Source organism: Protopterus annectens, chromosome 1.part0 (assembly GCF_019279795.1).
Source record: "Protopterus annectens isolate FY-2018-M chromosome 1.part0, PAN1.0, whole genome shotgun sequence".
Taxonomy (NCBI): domain Eukaryota; kingdom Metazoa; phylum Chordata; order Ceratodontiformes; family Protopteridae; genus Protopterus; species Protopterus annectens.
This window is the reverse complement of record NC_056725.1, coordinates 1,020,605,866-1,020,630,873: the sequence shown is the minus strand read 5'-3', so window position 1 is coordinate 1,020,630,873 and position 25,008 is coordinate 1,020,605,866. Positions and strand designations below refer to the sequence as shown.

General features: G+C 45.2%; 1 protein-coding gene across 1 annotated transcript in view; it reads right to left on the bottom strand.

Moving 5' to 3' along the window:
* DDX1 (DEAD-box helicase 1) overlaps window positions 1-25,008 on the bottom strand; it is a 1,380,291-nt gene that overhangs the window by 480,952 nt on the left and 874,331 nt on the right. The window contains exon 20 of the mRNA XM_044064805.1: window positions 21,124-21,215. Within this exon, the coding sequence (XP_043920740.1) occupies window positions 21,124-21,215 (92 nt within the window). The remainder of the gene's footprint in view (window positions 1-21,123; window positions 21,216-25,008) is intronic.

Sequence of the window (25,008 nt, the reverse complement as noted above, 5' to 3'; positions counted from 1 at the left end):
GGTGGGGGTTGAGAACCCCTGATAAGAGTAATTAAATCCTCAGCCATTTTAAGCATCTGATTTTTAGGCATGGGGCCTGGAGATGGGCCCTGTGTAGCTTGTCTCTTAGAATGCATGGCTGCTTTAGACTTAGTGAAAGCCTTGATGGAAAAAGAAGAGGAAGGTCTGAAGACACCTTGAGAGGAGGCAGACCTGTCCACAATTTGAGATTCAACGCCAAGAGTGGTTTCGGTATCTGTAGTCGGGGTGTGGGCCGAGGAGCCTGCGACCTCGGGCACATGAGACACCGCCAATGAAGTGTCATCGGTAGTCAGGGGCTGCGTAGGCGCCTCGCTGAGAACCGGACCACGTGTAGTCAGTTTTGGCGTGGTGTCGGTAGAGGCCGCGGACCTCGTGTGTCGGTCCTTATCTTTGCGCTTTTTAGACAAAACTGGAGTGGGAGTATCCGACGACATAATATAGTTAAATGTTTTGCCAAAATAATGCTGGGCGAACTCCGCCCGACGCTTAATGGTGCGTTTGTTGAATGCAGCACAAAAGCGACAGACCGAGACGTCGTGGTCTGGGCCTAAACAAGGAATACAGAGGGAATGGAAATCCTTATGCGGTATTTGCTTCCCACAAGAAATACAATTATTAACTTTGTCTGACATCGGTCTGAGGCAAGAAAAGTTTCCCTAACGGGGTACTTAGCTTTCAAGAAGACTTTGGTTTCAAAATTTTCGTAATTTCAGGAGCTGGCCGACCGGCACTTGCAAACTGCTTCTGCTTCGGGCACCGCGCGGCAAGAAGGACTGAAGAAAATGGTGTTGGCTGGTTCTTTTATACCCCTGTCGCACTGACGTCAGGGAGGAAACTACGACAACCGGCGCCGGACCTAGACTTTGGAATTCGGCCGACCAAGGACCCGCCTGACGGCAGGAGAACCCATCTGTTATGACTGTAGCTGTATGCACGATGAACATCAAAGTACCCACAAACTACCACATAGGTGGTAGTCCCATAAATACGGAAAACGTAATAAGGGATCTGGGGACCCAAGTAGATGGTAATCTCTCCTTTGATAATGACACTGCCAAAGTGGTTAGAAAATCCTATGTGGCCCACCTAATCACAAAAGGGTTTGCATCCAGATCAAAAGAGGTTATTGCGCCCCTCTACTCATCACTCATCAGACCCATCAGAGTACAATGCCCCATTTGGGATGTACCTTACAAGACACCTGCAACAGCTGGAAAGACCACAGAAGTACCTCACCAAGAGGATCACTGGCCTCAAAGAGATACCCTATGCGACTCGACTGAAGAAACTCCAGCTGTACTTGGTTGCATATCACCTGCTCAGAGGTGATTTCTGCCTGACATATAAGACCAGGTCCAACCAGGAATTGATGGACATGCTCCACCTAAAGAAAACCTTATCCCCTCGAGCCACATGCTCTAGGGATCTAAACCTCACCACAACAATAAATAGGACGTGCTGGAGGGATAAATTCCTGTCCCAGAGACTTCCCATGCTTTGGAACAAGATTCCAATTTACATTAGGCACAGCTCCTTGCTAGCACTCTTCAAGAGAAACCTTGACAAGTGGATGGGAAACAAAGTTTACCTCGGGGATCACTTCAGTTGCTCTGCTGGACAGAGGCACAGGGAACTAATTTAGGGGCGGCGAAAGCCAACACCTTCTGGCTAGGCTTATAAATGCCTTCGGGCAGATAGCCTTGTACCTACCTATGAACCTATGAAGAAGAATCAGAAGAAAAATCAGTCCTAGGTCTCATAGAGGGAGAAGGGTGGCTTAACCTGATTAGAGTAATAAGGTCTTCAGCCATTCTTAACATTTGTTTTTAGGCATAGGGGCCTGACCATGCGGCCTGGACGTCAGTTTTCTCGGCATGGATCGAGTTTTAGGCCTTGAAGAAGAAGATGGCATCTGTTTAATTTTGAGGCAATGTTACAAATGCCTTATGTACACGGACAACCCTCTCCTCCTTCCAACAAACTATAATACATGTGAGAGATGCAGTTACACGGCCAAACTGGAGGCAGAGTTCTCTCAACCCAAGACTGGCACAGTCAGTCAGGAGGAAAAGGTAACCACCCACACCACAAATCCAGTCTCACACAGACCTATTGCATCTGCATACCCAGCACAAACACACAAAAACATACTCGGAGGCTCTAAATAAAAATCTGCCTAAACAGCAAAGACCTCCTAAGCAGATATCCAAGCAACAGCCACCCCTCAACAATACCTGCGAATCACATATCTCACAAAATCAGTGTGCCTCACAGTCACAGCCCTTAAGGCCAAACAACACACCAAATACACTTGTTACAGGGGACTCTATTGTCCGGCACACTGACGTCCCACTCACCAGACTGAACAAGGAGAAGGTCACTGTAAGCTGCCTGTCGGGGGCCAGGATCCACCACATAATGCAAGCACTCAGGTCACTCCAAAGCAAGTACAAGTATGACTCCATCACTGTCCATGCTGGTGTGAATGACCCTAGACGTACCTCCCTGGACTACATGAAAAGAGACAAAGGAGCTCTCTGATCATGTAGCCCAGGCTGGTATGACCCTGACCTTGAGTAGCATCTTGCCCTCACCAAGAATGATGCCACAGTATAAAAACAAAATGATCAGTTTCAACAATTGGCTAAAGTATTGGTGTCATTCAAAGGGGATCCAGTGTCTGTTAGCCTGGGATGACATGCTCGACAACCCACGTTGCTACGCTAGGGACGGCTTGCACCTGTCACCCTTAGGCTTTCGTATACTGGCCAAGGCTCTTGCCACCCCCATAGTGCCTTTTTTAGGCAAGGCTCAAAGGACAAACCCACCTCCATAGACAACCCAAGGATAAAAAAAACTAAAGGTAATGCTACTCAATGCCAGAAGTCTAAACCTCAAGATGCACGCACTCAAGGCTCTCCTCAGTATGGAGAAAAATCGATGTCTGTGCCGTAACAGAAACCTGGTTCAAGGCTCCTGAGAGGACCCCAGCACTACCAGGTTATAACTCATACCATGCATTTTGGCCCCAAAACTCGGACCGAAGCACAAAAGGAGGGGGAGTATCTATATTCATCAAAGATACCTACACCTCCAGGTTAGTGGCACTGCACAAAGCATCAGAAACCATCCATGTGCAACTAACAGCGGGGAAAACTGCCTTTCAGTTTGTAGCCTGCTACAGAACACCCTCCCTATTACAGGAACCCCACTTGGCATTCCTGAGAACACTGGAGAATATGAAGGTCTCTCCAAACACTATGTTATTGGGTGACTTCAACTACCCAAACATTGACTGGGAAAACTACTCAAGCCCAAATGCACTCGCCCAATGGTTCCTTGAATTTATAAACTCTAACGCGATGGAACAACTGGTCACCACTCCCACAAGAGAGAACAACATATTGGACCTAGTCATCACCAACATGGGGACTCTACGTTCCACACCAGAGGTAAACCCCTCATTGGTAAGATCAGACCATAAACAAATTTCCCTGGACATCCATATCCCGTCCCCACCCCCAGCCAAGGAAATCACTGTAAAGAATTTCTCCAAAGCCAACTTTGCACTTCTCAAGACTGAGGTGGAATCCTTCAAAGCCCCCGGGCCAGAGGATAATACAGCCCAATCCACAGTATCCTTTACAAATGCATTCTATGAGCACCTGCAGGAATGCATGGATCGTGCTATCCCACATAAAATCAAGACTCACTCCTCCAAAAACAGGAGACCTGTCTGGTGGACCCCGGCCATAAATAAGCTATAAAACAAAAGGAGGAAGCTACTACATGAGAGAAAAATCCCAAAAAGGGAAGGCATCTCTGATCAGTATTAGCAAGAAACTTCGATCCCTCATAAAATCATCAAAGGCCAGTTTCGAAAGAAAAATTGCCCTAGACACTAAAGATAATCACAAGGCCTTCTTCAGTTATGTCAGGAATATGGGTGGAAACTCCCAGATATGCTCTGAATTGTTGCATAACGGTACAAAATATACTGAACCTACAGACATAGCCAACATCCTGATTCAGTGCAAACCTCTCCCCCCCCCCCCCTTCCCCCACAAAGGAGCAAATGCCTATCACAACTGAATGTAACCGCCCTGACATCACAGATGCACAGGTGAAAGCTGCCCTCTCCAAAGCAAAAAACACAGCATCTATGGGACCGGACGGCGTCCCAGGCTGTGTCTTACACGAGCTCCAAGAAGAACTTAACCCTCACATTAAGTCACTGTTCAAACTTAGCCTTACCACAGAATATGTACCCAAAGAATGGCGTACAGCTACAGTGGTCCCATTCCACAAAGATGGTGCCACAACGGACCCCGGGAACTATCGCCCCATAAGCCTGACTAGTCTGGTCTGCAAAGCTATGGAGCGTATTATCATGGAACTCGTAAACAAAGACATTGGGAGCCTCCAGACACTGGACCCTACCCAATTCGGCTTTGTTAAGGGCAGATCTTGCCTCTTAAACCTAGTTGATTTCTTTGAAACAGTTACCAAAGCCATAGATGAGGGGCAAGGTAGTTCACACAGCCTACCTGGACCTCGCAAAAGCCTTTGACACAATACCCCACTCGGGCATCATAAATAAGCTTACCAACTTAAATATCAACCCCTATATCACACGATGGGTTGCAAAATGGCTCGGCTCAGGGATAGAACCCACATGGTCAGAATCGCAGGTGCCATGTCCGAATCCATACCAGTTACAAGTGGCATCCCACAGGGCTCAGTTCTGGGACCTCTCTTGTTCGGTATATACTTCTCTGAGGTTCAGGCTAACACGGGAGGATTATGGCTGACAAAGTTCGCAGATGACTGCAAACTGGGGGCCATAATCGAATCTCCAGCCGACACAAACATCCTCCAAAAGGGTCTCACAGAGACGGATGCTTGGTGCCAGAGCCACGGCCTCAAGCTAAATGCTAAAAAGTGCATAGTCATCCCCTTTGGGAAAAACAAGGTGCCCACAAATTACCACATAGGTGGTAATCCATTAAGTACGGAAGTAGTAATTAGAGATTTGGAGACCAACGTAGATAGTAATCTCTCCTTTGATAATCACGTTGCCAAAGTGGTTAGAAAGACCTTCTATATACCCCACATTATCACAAACGGGTTCGCATCTAGATCAAGAGAGGTCATTGTGCCCCTCTACTCGTCACTCATCAGGCCCATAATTGAATACAATGCCCCTTTTGGGATGTACCTTACCAGACACCTGCAGTAACTGGAGAGACCGCAAAAGTACCTCACCAAGAGGATCATGGGCTACAAACAGATGTCCTATGCAGCTCGACTAAAGAAACTCCAGCTCTAATCAGTTGCTTACCGCCTACTCAGAGGTGATCTATGCCTGACGTACAAAGCCATATCAAACCCAGAATTAATGGACATGCTCCACCTCAAAAAATCCAAGTCTCTTAGAGCTACACGCTCCAGGGACTTAAACCTCAGCACAAAAATAAATAGGACATGCTGGAGGGACAGATTAATTTCCCAGAGGCTCCCCTCACTCTGGAATAGAATCCCAATTCATGTTAGACATAGCCCCTTGCTGACCCTCTTCAAGCGAAATCTGGATGCATGGATGGGAAATCGCAAATTCACCCCTGGGATCTCTTCTGTGTCCCTGCTAGACAGAGGTACAGTAAACTAATCTTAAAGGGTACCTTCTGTGACCTACTTTACAGAGGCACAGTAGGCTAATCTAATAGGGAGGCAGAAGCCAAATACACTCTGGCTAGGCTTATAAATGCCCTAGGGCAGATAGCCTAGTATCTACCTATGAACCTAAGTCAGTAGGCCTGAATATACCCACAGAAGTCGGTGCCTGCACAGTGGCTCCAGACCCAAGGTAGAAACATCCACAGGTTCCACAGTCGAAGAAGCATCTCGCGGCATACTGGACTCCAGATTCGCAGGCCTGTACTGAGACCCATTCGAAGTAGTGGGTATCAGGGGCTGCAAAAGCACCTCACTGAGTACCGGCGAACTGGCAACTAGCTTAGGAGAAGCGTCGTCGGCAGCTTTAGACCTATGCAGTCTCTCTCTGTCTTTATCTTTGAGTTTTTTCAGAATGTCGGTAGTCGGGTGGCTTACCGAAGCCATTTCTGGATAACTGAACAAAGTACCAAAATATTTAGATGCGAAAATGAACAGACGACAAATAGTACGAGGTTTGAATGATGCACAAAACCGACAGCGATGTACATCATGGTCTGGGCCTAAGCAAGGAATGCTGTACGAATTAAAATTTCAGGATTCGGCCGACCGGCACTTGCGAACTGCTTCTGCTTCGGGGACCGCACGGCAAGAAAGACTGATATAATGGCGTCGGCTACATGCTTTATACCCCTGACTACCTGACGTCATGGAAGATGAGACAGCAACTGACGAAGGGCCCAAGACTTTGATAATCAGGCCGACTGAGGGCTACTGCAAGCAGATAACCCAAATGTAATGACTGCAACAGTGAAACACGAAGAACATCCAAAGGATGCTCTGCTCCTAGATACAACATACTGCAAGCAGATAACCCAAATGTAATGACTGCAACAGTGAAACACGAAGAACATCCAAAGGATGCTCTGCTCCTAGATACAACATTCAATTTGCAATGAGAAAAATGTATGAGACTTAGACCAAGTTGCTGCTGCACAAGTTTCATTAATAGGAGTTCTGGCTCTTGATGAGTGGATGAGAAATAGGAAACGCACCCCGGGGATCACTTCTGTGTCTCTGCTGGACAGTGGCACAGGAAAAAACACAGGAAAATAACTTTCTTGGGTGACGTAAGCTATGGAACCTGGCTAGGCTTACGTAGGCCCTTGGGCCGATAGCCTAGTACCTACCTATGAACCTATAAAAGGTATACAAGGTGTACACCAATGTGGTAGAATGAGTTTCTGGGGGATGGGGAAGCTGCATGCCATTCAAGGAATAAACAGAAATAAAAATCAGTAATCCACTTTGCTAGAATGATTTTGGACACTGCCTGGTCTAGTCAACTAGGTGAAAAAGAAATGAAAAGCTGCTCAGATTTTCTATGCTGCTTCGCCCTATGTAGACAGAAACATGACTGCCTATGCACATCCAGTAAATGCAGCATATGTTCACCCTTCTTTGAGTGACTGGGGGATAAAAAAGACTGGCAAGTGAACGGATTGGTTAATATTTGTCTCTGTAGCAACTTTAGGCATAAAGTTAGGATTCGTTCTTAATGAAACCCTATCTTTGAAAAATGTAATTTAAGGTGGTTTGGATGACAAAGCTTTTAGCTCTGACTCTTTTTGCTGAAGTGATGACCACTAGAAAAACAGATTTCCAAGACAGAAATTTCATGTTGCAAGAATTCACAAGCTCAAACGCTTTTGGAGTAAGGCCTTAAAGCATAATGGTGAGATCCCAAGGTGGAGATGGGTCTTTTATTGGAGACTTAACAAAAAACCCTTTCATAAAGGCTCTACAAAACCTGGATGTTGAAAGGGAAGATGAAAGAGTAGTGCGCCTTCCTTACGTGAAAATTTGCAATTGCTGACAGTTGCAACTTCACGGTGGAAAAACTAGCCCCATCTTGATAAAGTGAACTTAGGAACAGGAGTATATCCGAAACAAATGCTGAAAGGGGATTAATATTTTGCTTCAATGCCCAAATTGAGAATCGCTTCAATTTCTACTATAAACTTTTTTTTGTGGAAGGCTTTTGGGAAGCAAGTATAATTTCTTGAACTGGGGAAGCAAGCCTGGACTTCGTAGAATCACTGGGAATGGAGAAACCAAGCATTTAACCTCAGAGATCTGAGATTGGGACTTTGATGCTCTGACAGTTGGGAAGTCAGATCCTGCTTGGGATCCAGTATCCATGGGGGATACTTGTTGTGAGACCAAAGGAAGGGGAACTATACTTAACGAGGCTGGAAGGGGGCAATGAGGATCAAAGTGCTCTTCAACCTGCTGGCTTTCTGTAGGACTTTGGGGATCAGAGGTATAGCAAAATAAGCACACAGGAGACCAGGGGACCAACTGTGGACTAAAGCATCCCTGGGTGACTCCCTGTTTGTGGATATCAGAGTTAAGTACTCGATGCACTTGTTCAGGGGAGAGGCAGAGAGACTACAGCAGGCTTGGCACCATCTGCTAAACATCTGGTTCGCTACTGACTGACTCGGGGACCATTCGCAAGGACTCAAGAAAGATCTGCTCAGTCTGTCTGCCAGAATGTTGGTCTCCCTTGGAATATGCACTGCAATGAGAAAGCGGTTTGAACAGATCACCCATTCTCACACCCTCACAGCCTTCCTGTATAAAGGATAAGACCAGGGTCCCCCCTGATTGTTGATATATCAAACTACTGACATGTCCGTCTGAACTGCAATCATTCCCAGAGGGACACAGTTGTGAAAGGCTTGCAATGACAGGACTGCCCTCATCTCCAGGATGTTTATGTGCAATGTGGTCATGATTTGGACCACATACCTTGGACCAATCTTCCTTAATAATGCCCCCACCACCCCAAAACAGAAGCAACCATGGTCACCATGGCTATCAGGGGGAGAAGAAAAAGGTCTGCCAAGATAGAAATCATTTGACAGCATCCACCACTGGAGGTGATGCTTGCAGATTAGAGTTAGTCTGATGGGGGCAGACAGTGGTACAGAATGGACCACTGAAATGCTCGAGTCCACTGCAGCATTCACATGAAGTGGTACTAGGAGAATGGCAGCTGACATGGATCCTAGGGCCCTCAGAACTAGGCGAGCAGGTGGATTAGGACTATCCAGTAACAGATGGACTTGCTGTCTCAATGATATCTGCTGTGGGGGCAAGACAGCTATCTGCGTAACTGTGTATTTGTGTTCCTATGAACTCTAAGCCCTGTACTATGGACATCTTTGACTTTGCCAAGTTTACCATAATTCCCAGACAATTGAAAATTTACAGCAGATACTGAGTGACTCGAAGTTGAAGCCTTGTGGGTGCCATTAGGAGCAAATCATCTAAGTACGGAAACACCTGGAATCCTTGCAGTCGCAGGTGAGCTGCCATGCATTTGGTGAACACCCAAAAGGCGGTGGTGAGTCCCAAGGGCAGTGCTCTGAATTGTTAATGACTGGCTCCTAGCCAGAAGCTCAAGTGTCTACTGGCAAGCCTGTCTATTTTGATATGATGGTATGCATCTTGGAGATCTACTGAGCACATCTAATTGTTCTTGCATAGTAGTGGCATTATAGACTGAATTGTAACCATGCAGAACCTCAACTTCTAGATGAACAAGTTCAGAATGCTTAGATCTAGGACTGGTTGCAGGTCCCCGGTCTTCTCTGGCACTAGAAAGAAACATGAGTAGGTTCCGCATCCTTGTTGTTTGGTAGGGACCCTCTGGATGACTCTGTTTTCTAGAAGTTTCTAAACCTCTAGAATGGCATTCTCCCTCTGAGTGGGTGGAACACTGGGGAGATTCCTCCTGGGGATTAGAAGCAGAAGGGAAAATTAAATATAATAACTTCTGTAAATAATGTTTAGCATCCAGGTGTCGTATGTTAAATTTGTCCAGGCATCTGGGTGTAAGAATAATCTGACCCCAACTGCCTCCAGAGCAGGACACTCAGGCAACGCTTTAGGAGCGCTGGTAGGGCTTGTCAGAGAAAGGGTCTCTAAAGCCCTGGTTCTGTGGACCCCCTCTCCCTCTAGGGTGGCGCCTGCCATTAAATCCTCTTTTTCTGCCTCTAGAAGAAGACTCCCGCCCTGGGACTTTTGAAACCCTATCTTCTTTTCACTCAGTTGGTTCCTGAAAAGTCCACTGGGGGAAGAAAATTTGATCGCTATGGTAGATAAGGTCTTTCCTTCCTGCTCACTCCGAGTAAGAGTTTCCTTAAATGATGCACATATTAAAGAGCAAATTAATAGTCATCCTGCTAAACGCAAGGAGCCTAAACATGAAACTGCACTAATTTCAAGCATTCTTAACCCTGAAAGATGCTGACATTTGTGCAGTCACAGAAACCTGGTTCAAACCTGCAGAGAGCACCCGAGCCTTACCTGGTTACTCATCCTATCATACATTCAGACCCCAAAATGTGGGCAGCAAATCCAAAGGAGGTGGAGTTTTAATATATATTAAAGACACACACACCTCCAGGCTGGTCAAACAGTATGATGCACAGAAGACACTCCTGCTGCAGTTAACCATTGACAAGACCCCTATTCAAATTACAGCTAGCTACAGCCCCACAAATTTGACTCTAAGATGCCTACTCCACCTATCTGGACCTCTTCAAATCTATCAAGATTCAACCCTTTACCCAGAACCTGGGATACTTTAATTACCAAACCATAGATTGGAAAAACTAGTCATGCCAGCACACAAATGCCCAGAGATTCCTCAATTTTTTCAATGCAAATGCCTTGGACCAGCTAGTTGATACCTCCCACAAGAGGTGATGATATCTTGGAATCTGTATTAACCAACATGAGTAACCATTGTAGCACGCCTACAGTATCATCCTCCCTGGTAAGATCAGACCATAAAGTGGTCACTTTCGAAATCACCATCTCCCCCGACTCCACTACAGCTAGGTTCAAACAAAAACTTCTCCAAAGCTGATTGCAACCTCCTGAGGGACGGTATAAACAGCTTCACAGCCCCCTCCCCCAGTGTAGGAACTGGCACCAATGTAGAAACCTACACCAAAGTACTATACAAGCATTTATATAGATGCAAGGAATCAGGAATACCTGACAGGCCAAAATCATCCTCCACAAGTAAGAGTAAACCTGGTGGAGATCTGCAATAAATAAACTATATAACAAAAGGAAAAAAATTGCTGTCCAAGACCAAGAAGGAGCACGTGCCCAATTGGAAGCAATCTCTCCTTAGCCTGAACAAGCAAATAAGAGCACTAGTGAAATCCTCTAATGCCAACTTTGAGCCCAAATTGGCCACATCTACTACAGACAATCATAAGGCCTTCACATATGTCCGCAATCTCAAAGGAAGCACCCAGATCTGTTCAGAACTGGTGGTGAAGTACACCATATACACAAATGCTGTAGATATAGCCAATCTACTGGCTAACAGATTCAGTGAAAACTTCTCCTCTCTGTACGCCCCATCAGTAAATAAGGACATCCCCAGTACCAGCCCCACCCCTTACCTCTAGGGAAAGTACAGTTGTGTACCTACCATAAATGTAGATGTTAGAGTGTATTCACTGTTGCAGTCATTACAATTGGGTTATCCTGCTTGGCAGGCTACCCGCAGTCAGCCTGAGTTCCAAAGTCTAGGTCCGGCGTCGGTTGCTGTTGCCTCCTCCCAGACGTCAGTGCGCCAGGGGTATAAAAGATGCAGCCGACGCCATTTTTTTCAGTTTTTCTTGCCTCAGATGTCAGATGCCCCTAAAAAGGTATGCTAAATTATGCCAAGAAACTTGCATACACAAAAAAACAACGTTTCCTTCATCTACAGGCACAATGACCCCATAAGTTGTATAGAATAAAGGAGTACAGATAAGTCCCAGCAAAGGAAAAGGGGGATGGAGGGAGGGTAACCTGGACTGCAACAGTGAATACACTCGAACATCTACATTTATGGTAGGTACACAACTGTACTATGTTCATCGTGTTTCACTGTTGCAGTCATTACAGTTGGGTTGAATCCCAAAGCTAAGGTTGGGAGGCTGGTGCTAAATAGGATTAGGAGAGGCTATGAGGCGCTGCAAAACTGTAGTGGCAAAGCCTGCCCTGGATTTAGAGTAGAGAGGTAAGTGATAGTGCTTTGTAAAAGTGTGCACTAAACTCCAAGTTGCAGCCTCTAAGATGTCTTTGGTTGGTACTCCTCTGAGGAAGGCTGCTGAAGTGGCTGCTGCTCTGGCTGAATGTGGCCTAATGCCCTTAGGCACTGATTTGCAATGCTGTGAATAGCAGAACCAAATGCAGTGGCTTATCCACTTTAAAATAGTTTGCTTTGAGACAGGCTTTCCTTGTGATCCTGCAGAATATGCCAAAAGTTGTTCAGTCTTTCTGAAAGCTTTGGTTCTGTCCAAGTAAAAGAGTAGCTGCCTGTGAATGTCCAAAGAATGCAGAAGTCTCTCACCCTTATTCTGTGGGTTTGGATAAAAGGTAGGCAAATTAATTGTTTGGTTAAGGGCCACACTGGACACTACCTTAGGCATAAATGTAGGGTTTGTCCTCAGAGAAACCTTGTCAGGGTGGAGAATGATAAAAGGTTCCACAGCCATGAGTGCCTGCAACTCTGAGACTCGTCTAGCGGAGGTTATTGCTAGGAGCAGAGCTGTTTTCCCGGATAAGAATTTTATATCAGCTGCAGAGGCTGGCTCAAATGGAGGCAGTGTGAGTTTTTCCAAGACATAGTTGAGGTCCCATGCAGGCATTGGTGCTCTCCTTGGAGGTCTTATGTTTTTGGCCCCTCTGAGGTACTGCCTTAGTAATGGATGAGAAAAAAATAGGTGGTTCTGTATTGTAATGAGATGAAATGGCAGAGGCATGAATTTTAATTGATGAAAAGGAAAGGCCTTTATCCAGCATATCAGTTAAGTAAATCTGAGGAATGTTTGGAACATTTGTGTCAATACCTTGTGCCTGGTTCAAAGCACAGAATCTCTTCCACTTTTCTGCATAAGATTTTCTGGTGCTAGGCCTCCTGGCCTCCAAAATAACATCCATCACCACTTTAGAGAGAGGTGTGCCTTGAATGGCTACATTATCTGCCATGCTACCAGGTTTAAGGTCCTGAGTTGGCTGTGCAGTATCTGACTGTCTTGTTGGGTCAATAAGTGAGGAATTTGAGATAATGTCCAAACTGGGTATTGAGATAAGCTCTTTAGGATTGGGTACCAGTGCTGGTGGGGCCAGTCCTGGGCAATCAGTATCATTTTTGGTTTCTCTTGTCTGACCTTGAGTAGTACCTTGGGGAGGAGAGGCAAAGGAGGAAAAGCATATACTGTTAGGTTTTTCCAGCTGAAAGATAGAGCATCCACTTTCCATGCTTGCTTGTGAGAAGTCCTTGTGCAGAATCTCTGTAGTTGGCAGTTGTGAGGGGAGGCAAATAGGTCTATGTCCGGGCATCCCCAGTTCCTTGTTATCATGCTTAAGACTTGCGGATCCAATTTCCCCTCTTGGGGATCCATTAGATTTCTGCTTAGTTCGTCTGCCAGAGTATTTATCCTTCCTGGCAGGAACTGTGCTTGCAGATGTACTTGGTAAGTCAATGCTGTGTCCCACAAGTTCATGGCTAGTCTGCAGAGGGGGTAGGAATGTGTGCCTCCCTGCTTGTTTATGTACCACAAGACTGTAGTATTGTCAGTCTTTATCAGTAGTTGTCCTGGATGAAGTAGATCCTTGAAGGCTGTCAGGGCATTTTGAACAGCTAGCATCTCTTTTTGATTGATACGTAGATGCATTTGACTTGCGGAACATGTGCCCTGAACACATCTTCCTGCCATATGGGCCCCCCAGGCATAAATCTGATGCATGTGTTGTCAATGTCTGCCTGGCTGTCGGTAAGGTGAATGGCTGTCCCGTGTTGTGGTGACAGGCCTTTGCCCACCATCAAAACTCCTGTTGCAGGCAGGGAATGAGGGTAATTATTGTTTCCAGGCTGTGGCAATGTTGAGTCCAAATACTTTATAGACACCACTGAAGTTTCCTCATATGCAGTCTTGCATATGGAATTAGCAGAATGCAGGATGCCATGAAGCTCAAAGCCTGCAGAATTTTTCTTGCAGATAACTGGGTCTTTGTTGCCAACATTTTGAAATGAGTAGTCAGTTGTCTGTGTTTGTCTGGCGTGAGATAAGCCATCTAGGCAGCTGTATTTAAGCTTGCACCCAGGAATATTATCTCTTGAGAGGGTACGAGTTTTGATTTATTTTCGTTTACTGTGTACCCTAGACCTGTTAGTAATCTTTTTACAAACGCCAGATGCTGTAGTAGAACGTCCTTGTTTTCTGCTTGAATAAGGCAGTCGTCCAAGTAAGGATATATTTGTATTCCTCTTTGTCTGCAAAATGCAATTACTGGTGCCAGGCATTTTGTGAAGACCCTGGGCGCAGCAGATAAGCCAAAGGGCAGTGCAGAGATTTGATAGTGCATTGAGCCAGCTATAAATCTGAGGTATCTTCTGCAAGATTGTCTGATTGGGACATGCAGGTATGCCTCTTTTAGGTCTAAAGTCACAAGCCAAGCCTTCTTGCCCAGCATGGGCAGAAGTTGCTGCAGAGTTAACATTTTGAATTTTGGAATATCCAGAAATGTGTTTAGGATAAACAGGTCCAGTATTGGTCTCCAGGCTTTGTCCTTTCTGGGCACCAAGAATAGTCTTGAGTAAAATCCTAGTCCCTGCTCTTGCTGTGGTACTTGTTGAATGGCCCTCATGTCCATGAGGGATGAAACCTGTTTTTGTGCCTCTGCCCATTGATTGTGTGGCAGGTCTGGCATACCGTTTGGCCTTGGCAGGGAGTGAAAGCGGAGCCTGTAGCCTTGTGATACGATATTTAAGACCCATTCGTCCTGGGTGATCATATGCCAATTTTGTGAAAAGTGCTAGTTTTCCTCCCAAAGGAGCTGCCAGAAGATAAGTGCTTGGTGCTGGCAGGGGAAAGTCATTGAGACTGTTTCCTGTATGGCTGTGATTTTTCCTCTCCGCTTTTGGAGGTAGAAGCACCCCATTGTTTAGGCCTGTATGAGCCTTGGGGCTGTGATCTGCCTCTGGGGCATCTGTATTCTGCCTCTTTGTGGCCTGTCTGACACTGGAAAGGACCAATTCTTTGCAGGCCAATTCCTGCTAAATCTGGGAGGCTGTACCTGTAAAAAATCCCTGACTGTTTGCACAGATTTAGCTTTGTCCTCCATTTTCTTCAACACCTTTTCTGCTTTAACACCAAAGAAGGTATCATGCTGTAATGGAGCATCTAATAGTTTTGCTTTAACATGATCGGGCAGATTCTGTTCTTTAAACCAAGCATGCCTCCTAATGACAGAACCTGTAACAACGGCCACTGCAGGAGGCCTCCAGAGAATCAAAACCACATTGCAAAGTATGCTTTCCCACTTGTTCAGCTGCATGCAATAAATCCTGCATTTCTTTGTTTTCTGCAAATTTTGAATTTGTCAACATTTTCTGTTTAAGCAGTGACATAAGATATTGCTGATATTTAAGCATATGAAACTGACAATTTAAAGCTCTTACAGCCAAGGTAGCAGAAGTATAAATCTTTATCCGCCGTCTATCCAGGGCCCTAGAATCCCTATCAGAGGGGATAGGGTTTTTTACAGTGGAAGCCTTGACCCCTTTGGGACCCTGACAGTTTCTGGGTCAGCAGCAGGGTTTTTATAAAGACATTTATGTGAATCAGGAAACCCTGTAGTACCTGTCTGGCTTAACAGGAGCTGGTGGTAAAGAGTCAGGAGACAGAACGGACTCTGAAAATACATCATCTACAATGTCTAAAACAGGAGGAATAGCAAGGGGCCTGTGCTGAGGTAATAAAAGGAAGCCTCTGAGCCTTTTCTTGGATTCTGAGTAATCTTGGCTCTCCCAATGGAAATGCTCCCTCATAGTATGCAGGTTCTCCCCAAAAGAATAATCTTCAGGAGGAGAGGCTGATGGGATAGATTTTTCAGCATCTGAATCCTCATAGGGAGGAAGAGAATATTCCTGCTCAGAAGAGGAATCAGAGGAAATGGAAACCTGATCTGAAGATTCACATTCTATCTCTTGCCTAGGCCTCTTATCAGGAGGGGGATGGGAACCCCTGATCAAAGTAATTAGGTCTTCCATTTTAAGCATCTGTTTTTTAGGCATGGAGGCCTGTCCAGGAGAATGCTGTACTTGTTTCTTTGTCTTTAGAGCTGCTTTAGTCTTTGCCTTTGAAGCTGAAGTTGGTTTCACATATAACTGTGTAGGCCTGAAAACACCCTCAGAAGCCGATACCTGCTCAGCGGCTCCGGACCCATCTGAGGGAATAGTTTCCGAGTGTCCAATACCTTCAGTTTCCAGAGGCCTAGTCGGCTCCACGTAGGAGTCAGAAGCGGCCTGTGGCTCTGAGGTAGCGGGTGTCAGGGGCTGCGAAAGCGCCTCACTGGGAACCGGCGACAGGCCTAGCTGAAGCCTCGTCGGTTTTAGACTTCGGATGCCTGTCCTTTTCTTTCCGCTTTTTATAAACTCCGGTAGTCGGCTGTCCCGACGGCATTATATAATTAAATCTTCTGCCAAAGTAATGAAATGCAAAATCATACCGACGCTTAATATTGTGTTGGTTAAATCTAGCACAAAACCGATAACTAGCAACGTCGTGGACAGGGCCTAGGCAAGGAATACAGTAAGAATGAAAATTCTTATGAGGTATTTGCTTCCCACAAGAAATACAATTATTAACTTTTTCTGACATCGGTCTGGAGCAAGAAAAAAGTTTCTCCAACGGGGTTACTTAGCTTTAATGAAGACTTCGGATCTGAAATTCGAATTTAAAAATCTCAGGAGTCGGCCGACCGGCACTTGCGAACTTCTTTTGCATCGGGCACCGCGCGGCAAGAAAGACTGAAGAAAATGGTGTCGGCTGCATCTTTTATACCCCTGGTGCACTGACGGTCAGGGAGGGGGCGACAGCAACCGATGCCAGACCTAGACTTTGGAACTCAGGTCGACTGCGGGTAGCCTGCCAGCAGGATAACCCAATTGTAATGACTGTAACAGTGAAACACGAACATCAGGTCATCACTGCCATCTCAAAGGCAAAAAATACAGCCTCCATGGAATCCGATAACATCACGGGCTGCATCTTGCGGCACCATTAGGCACCACATTCAACCAAAGCCTGAGCACCAGCTTTGTCCCAGCTGAGTGGAGGACAGCCACGGTCATCCCGTTGCAAAAAGGTGGAGCGTACACCATTCCAGGAAATTTTAGACACATCAGCTTAACTAGCCTGATATGCAAGGCCATGAAATGGATTATCATAGACCTCTAACAGGGACACTGGCAACCTCCAAACACTCGAACCACCACAGTTTGGCTTTGTCAAGGGGAGGTCATGTCTTAATCTGGTCGACTTCTTTGAGACGGTCGCAAAGCCATGGGTGAAAGGAAGACGGTGCACACTGCCTACCTTGACCTGGCCAAAGTCTTTGATGCTATTCCCCACTTGGGCACAGTAGATAAACTCTCTCAACTAGGCATCAATCCATATGAACTGGCTCCCTGATAACCCACCTAATCAAAACAGGGGAAGCCACTTCAAGCAGTAGACATGTAACAAGTGGAGTACCCCAGGGATCAGTCTTGGGGCCTCTGTTGTTTGGAATATACTTCCCTGAGGTGCAGGCCAAAACCAGTGGGCTATGGCAGACCAAGTTTGCAGATGACTGAAAGCTGGGCACAATCATCAGTTCCCCAACTGATGTGGACGTCCTCCAAGAGGGTCTTACCCAAATAAATGACTGGTGCCAGAAATATGGCCTTAAGCTGAATGCCAAAAAATGCATCATCATCCCTTTTGGGGAGAATGATGTCCCCACACATCACATTAATAACAATGTCGTAAGTACACAACCAGTAGTGAGGGATTTGGGCACCCAGGTTGATAGCAACCTGACTTTTGACCATGTTGCTTCCATTGTACAGAACACTTTCTACATAGCCCACCTCATAAGTAAGGGTATTACATCCAGAGATAAAGAGATCATAAAATCCCAATATTCTTCCTTTACAAGTCCAATTACAGAGTACAACATCCCCTTCGGCATGTACCTCGCAAAGCACATGCAGCAGCTGGACAGACCAGAGAGGTTCCTTACCAAGAGAATCCAGGAGATCAAACGCCTACCCTACACAAATAGGTTAAAAGCCCTGTCCCTCTACTCAGTTGCATACAGACTTCCTCAGAGGTGACCTCTGTCTGGCATACAAAACAATCTCAGACCCCGCCTTGACTGGACTGCTGCATATCTGCAAGTCAAGCTCCACTCCAGCAACCCGTACGCGTGATCTCAACCTGGTCTGGGATATCAATAGGACTTGCTGGCGGGACAGATTTGTGCCCCAGAGACTCCCCCATATGTGGAACAAACTTCTTCTCCACGTCAAGGAGAGTACCTCATTATCCCTTTTTAAGCACAACCTGGATAACTGGATGGGAAACAGAAAATACACTCTTGGGATTCCACCCATGTCCCTGTTGGGCAGGGGCTCTGGGTGCTGACTTGTCTAAACATGGGCTAAACTCTTGGCGAGGCTTATAAGGGCCTCACGGCCAATAGCCTAGTAACCTCCCATGAGAGTCCAATCAAAGAACCACCAACAAAAGGGGCGTTGATGAAAGAAGGCTTAAAGGATTCCACACACCTGCAAAGCTTCATCTAGGCAAATCTCATAAGGGTTACGCCTGTGTCAGCTGTTCAAAAGGTTCCCTCTGCAGCATGAGAGATTAGCCTTATTGAGGAATTATAAACAGATAAGAGTGACCAACTGGGGAGATAACCTTTTTGAGGTCTTCCTCCTACAAGGACTCAGCCAAAGAGTTGGTAAGTTCCTTAAACAGATCCCTCTGGAGACGGGTGAAATGTGCCAAATAATTTAATGCTCTCAACGAAAAAAAGAGCTGAGGCATACATGCATGTCCCCTGCCTGTCCAGAGCCTAAAACTCCTTGTTCGTGGATGGACAGTGGAACTCTGCTGCCGACACCACGATGGCATCAACGGGAACACCTCTGCTGATCATTAGGCAGAGTGAGGTATTTGTCTGCACACTTTGGTATAGGCTCCACAGTGTCTGGCTCCTTCCACACCCAGTAGGCAACCAAATCTACAAGTCTGTCTGCCGACGGGGTCACCCAGGATGTAGATGGGCCCTTCCAAAGGCCTACAGAAGCACAGACTCCTTGCAAATGGGGGGATGGGACGACTACACACCCTTCTGCTTAAGGATTTCAAATATACCTCTGAAGGAAACGTCGTCAGGTAGAGATCGGGGAGACTTATCTTTCATCAAAGTCCATGTATAAAAGACTGCAGATAGCACCAGTCCCCACACTGTCGAGTGCCAAAGCCCCTAGGGAAAAAGACAGATCTGACAAGATCAGAGCGGATACCAACCCCGAAGAGTTGGCACCAATGTCTCAGGTTTGGGGCTTGCTCCCCTCTGAGGGCATCGGTGCAGAGCTAGTCTGGGACACTGCCGGAGTTAAAGAAAGACAAATTCTTGGCTTTGATGAAGGCTCTCTCAAAAAAGTCGGATCTCGAACTTCCAAAGCTGAAGGTCAGATCAGAAGAGGAGACTGAGATATTGGAGTTGGAGCTCTCACAGATCCAGTATGAATCAGAGACGGCAAAATCCCCAACTGAATCTGAGCTTTGATAAAACTTTGCTTCATCCTGTCCACCTATGAATGAGACAGCCAAGAAGACTGAGGCGGCTGATGAATGAGTGGACTTGACAGGGGAAAAGGCTGGTCTGAGCAGGTGTAGCTGCAGAGCGAGACAAGCTCCAAAGTGCAGTATGGCTCCGGGACCTCTGATCTTAAAGTTTCAGATACGAGGAGGATTTAACCAGACACAGAGAACTCTGGATCTGGATGACGTCCAAAGGATCTCAGGGGGTGCTCAGACCCAAAGTCTGGGGATCCGATAGTACTTTGATCTTCACAGGTGCCAATTCTGTCAGATCCAAGGAACGTCTTGGATCTGACGTGGCTAGATCCGATAAACCTTTGTCTTTTCTTTGGTACAGAAGATGTAGTCCCCAGGGATGCTGAGGAGGTACACTTCTTAAACTCATTGGAAGTAGAAGACTTTACAGGAATTTGAGGCTGGTAATAGACTTCCCAAGATCAGTTTGTTTTTGCAGTCTGCAAGGGCGCAGGGATTAAAGACAGTGCAAGTCTCACAATCGGCCTCTACATGCCCTGGCCAGAGACAATACACACACCTCTTGCAGGCATCTGAATTTGGAATCTTGTGCCCACAAGGGATGTACCTCTTAAACCCTGTAGGTTTTTCAGACATACTACTCATGCTCAGGGTTACCACATACACGTTTAATTTTACTTTAGTGCATGTACAAGTCAACAAGGTTAACTTCTCAGCTATCACTGTACACTAAACAAAAAACAATGATACCAGAAAGTTTTTTATTTTTTTTTTTGACAGAGATAAGGAAAAGGAAGAGGAGATGACCAATGGTCACTAAAGAGAAACGTGGAGGGGGAGGGGCAAATAACCCTAATGCCAGTGAAAAACTAGCTAAATAGGAGGGGAGGACAGATAGAGTAAACACTAACACTAGTTAAAGGAAGATTTACTGAGAACAAGTTAGAAATTAATAAGTTAGTACATACAAAAAAACCCACTTCTCCCTGCTGGAGGCAACAGGAAAGCATCTGAACTTGAAGGCGGTAAACGAGACCTGAGGGGTTAGAGAGGTGAGGCATTACGGGAAAGGGAAGATCTCAAGGCTCAGGTCCTAAATCTTGAGAAGTGACCTTATCGGATCCAAAGACCCAAGAGTGAGGAAGAATGGGCAATATCAGATCACATATTTAAAGAAAATAGGAGAGGCAGAGGCTGGCTTTCCATTCCTACCAGCTCCACTCAAGAGACAGCCAAAACACAGAAATCAGTCTGTAAGGACATACATCCTGCAGCTAACTGCAGGTAAGAGAAATGCATACTGGAAACTATGATTTATAATGAGCATTTAACTTTTGAAGCTGAAGACATTACGATATCGGCATCAGACATCACCCCTCTGAGAAAGCAGTTTCTAAAGAACATGCCAGCAAGAATTAAAAAGTCAAAAGGGACTGCCTTCTAAATGAAATGACCCTGATAAAAATACCACGGGTACTACAGGGGTCCAGGGAAGTAAATATTGTGGGAAGAAATAGTCAGGGAATTGTTACGACTAGGCTTGTACAGGCCCTAGGGCCGATAGCCTAGTACCAACCTATGACCCAAACTGCCACAGACACCAGTAATCTATGTCTGGAAAACCACACCTGAATGATGAACACAAAAGTAAGCGTGTCTCTCCAAATATATTTATACACATAAATAAAACATTTAAGAGCTGAAATACCTTAAACCTTTCCAGGTTTTGTTTCCTTTCTGCAGGTTTTCTGTCACCATGTAAACACACACAAGAGTACTGATGCCCCTTTCTATCTGGACCTTAAAAAAAAAAAAGGTGCACATATTAACCATTTTTATCCGCACAGTGGATAACAATCTTTAACATACAGAATGTGCGCATTACACTCCATATAGCTGCTTAACCACACTGCATGAACACTGTCATTAAACAATGTCAGGTTACAGAAAATTTAGTATGCAAGACGCAATACATTTAACGAAAAATTACAGCTATGCAGAAACTCACCATAATTGTAGATTTAAGTATGTTTACTGTAACAGTAATAACAACTGGGACTTCAGCTGCTGAAAACCTGATTTCTACAGCTTAACACCTTCCTCCTTCAGGCTAAGCAGATGCCATCTCCTCATGGATGTCAGTGGCATAAGAGGGAAGTCTACCCATGCCAACTTCAGTTCTTTCTTCCCTTATAACCCCCTTTACAACAAAAGTTCTAAAGCAAGGGCAGTGGATGGCCCAGAGATCAGGATCCCCAGAGTGAGCTAAGCCAGAAAACTAGCAAGCTGCCTCCCCAGGAAACCAGTCAATCCTGAAAAATGTAGGTGGCATAGTACAATTACTGTTCCCTCAGTGTTGCATCTCTAGTATCTGGTGAATTCACCCGAAGACCACAAGAAAGAAAATAGAGGAGAGGTGGGGCACACAAACATCTAGAATTACGTCAAGTTCATACAAAACTGCATAATATTCAATTTTTGCTGCAACAGCAATGTCAACTAAGATACTCAAAGCTTATGGATCAGTGGGGGACTGGCTCTGATACAGTACTAGATGCAGCAGTCCTTGGAGAATATCAATGACAAAATCTACCCTACCTCTACAGGTAACGTCCAAGTTATTTTTGGAGAAAGTGTGCACAAATGAAAAGGTAGCTGCTTCCAAGAAGGCTTATATTCTTGGCCACTTTATGGAATGCCGAAGTACCAGCAATTCTTGTGGTATGGGCTTTCCCTTGCACTGCTACAATTTTAACCATGGAAGGAATAACAAAAGGGGATGTAGTCCAACAGCAATTTTGTGACGGCCTGTTCTGTCACAGGCCTGATTTCCTTACCTGGTCAGACTTCCTTACTTTAGTCCTAAGTAAGAATCTCAGCTGTTTATGCACATCCAGAGTACAACAGATGCAAGATCCTGCCTTGTTTGGGGGGGGGGGGGGGGGGGGGGCTGAACAATGGCCTGAATTTCTAAATGAAATTACCTTTGTAAAATATCAAACTGCCACAGACAGGTTCAAAGGTTCTTACCAAGCTTACGGTCAAGGAGACCATTAGTGAAGTTCAACTACATTCCCAAAACTCCTGGAATACTAATATCTCCCCATTAAGCACAGCACAAATCACTGCTCAGGAGTCCGTATAACAATGACAAGATGGACAGGATTTTAGTCTCAGCATAGCTATGGGTACAGACTCTAGAGATCTTACTGATGAGGAAACACTGAGGTCTCTCAATCTGGTTTAAGGAGTGTGACAAGGTACAACCATATGTGGCATTATATTTAATGCCGGACCTAAAAGAAAGAATTAAGTAAGACTACAACTTCTACGGACCTTCAAGAAATATCACAAAGGACATGTGCAAGTTATTAGGATTTTCTAACCACCACGAAGAGACAGTGGTCAAAATAAAATGTCATGAACAGAGGTACCAACTCCCTGATAACATTCCACTTAAAATAAGGCATGCTTATCTACAGCAAGTAGTAATGATGTTAGACTTGCCAAAGGAAACTAGGCTGCATTTTCTGACACCAAGTCCATGATTAACATATCAAGCATTTGTTCAGTCTAGCCCTTGCTGGAGAAGTTGAGTATCAGAATGGGATTTGACAACTGCCCCCAGTTTACAAATAGTAAACTTGGTTAGCCACAGTCTGTTAATTTTTTTTCACACCAGAGAATTGCATACCAAAATGTAGGGGGGGGGGGGGGGGTGACCTCCCAAACCTCCTGTAACAGAGGAACATGGGATATATGCAAATGACCCTTATGAACATCAGGTGTTTCAGCTACATGGCGATTCTGATTGCCCATGTCTTTTATGTTTGAAGTCGCTTTAATGGACAATTTCAGGCCAATAAAGCCAAATCCCACTAGCTATGGATATGCATATTTCAGCCTTATGACCTCGTTAGCATAGCACAAGCAGAGTGTTTGACTAAGCATAAGAAACACAGGGTTGCTATACTCAGCTGATGTCTATTATCATTAGGGTGACTGCAAGATATCCCAACTAACAAATTAAGACAAAGAGTGAGAAGGTCACACTGAAAAACCAATCAGTAAAAACTAAATGAAAACTCCAGCCAAGCTAGAGCTTCCAATGAGTGACCACCCAAACCTCCTTTAACAGAGGAACATGGGATATATGCAAATGACCCTTACAAACATCAGGTGTTTCAGCTATATGGCAATTCTGATTGCCCATGACTTTTACATATGAAGTCATTTTAATGGACAATTTCAGGCCAATAAAGCCAAACCCCACTAGCTATGGATATGCATATTTCGGCCTTGTTATGACCTCGTCAGGAAAGCACAAGCAGAGTGTTTGACTAAGCATAAGAAACACATAGCTGAAACACCTGATGTTCATAAGGGTCATTTGCATATGTGGATAATACTGTCAATGCTTTTCTGTCCAGGGCAAACACCCCCGGACTTTAAACATATGGATTCCATCAAATCGCCAGCTACTTATCCAGCAAACTATGTACAGGTTAATGTTGAGATGGGAGGGTTTGTCAATCCCAGAATGTGAGAGAGAGAGAGATTTCTGCAGACAATGTGGGAATGAAGGTGAGGGACTGATGCAGGTGGATACCCGATTCTTGTGGAAGAGTATAAAGTACTGCAAGCACATATGGGCCTGTAGTTCTGATATCCCCCTAGCAAATGTAACAGCCACTAATAAAAAAGTCTGCCAAGTCATATGTAAAGGGTGTTGCAACAACTAGCTCAAACAATGATAACGTTAACTTTTCTAGCACATGGTTTAGGTCCCATGGAAAACAGACTACTTTCTTTGGGTCTTAAAGCAGAAAACTGCTTTGAAGAACTTCTTTTCTGGTAAAAGGGAATAAAGGGGAGAATTTCATGGTAGGGAGGCAAAAACAGCAGACGTACTGTAAGACAGGTGCAAGACAATCCTCATGTATGAAGGAATGACACGTATTTGGAAATCAGGACACTGAAGACTAGTTAGAGTCCAGGGCCTCTCTCTGCCACCAAAGGGAGTATTTTCCATTTGGCTAGGCAACGCTTGCTTGTGTCTCACTTAGTAAACCTCCATTAAACCAGCATATCCCTGGAAAATATGCACAAACAGAATGAATGCTAAACCATCCATGACATCAGTTCCAGGGTCTTCAGTCTAGTATGTATGAGAGGACTGACTTTGTGTCAAGAAGTCCACACACTGAGTCACTGGGACAGCCTCTATTCTTGCCATGACAAGGAGAAAATATGTACAAGTAGCATTTTTGGTTTTTCCTTTATCTTTTGTATTCCGACAAAGACAACAGGGATAAGAAAGGCAAACAAAAACCACAGACACCAGTGAATGGAGTGCTTGTGTCTATATTTGTCTTAGTTTTTTTTCTGCAAAATCAAGATGGTCTACTTCTGGCACATACCATACATAACCAGACCCAAAAATTCATTACTGTTCACCAACCATACGTGAGGGTCTGCCCCTGTTCTGCTCAACTGGTCTGCAAAGGAATTCTCCTGAGAAGAACTGAAAGATGCCCAGATGGTCAGGACTGTAACAGGTTTCCCTCACCACGATGCAAAACAGGTCAGAGTC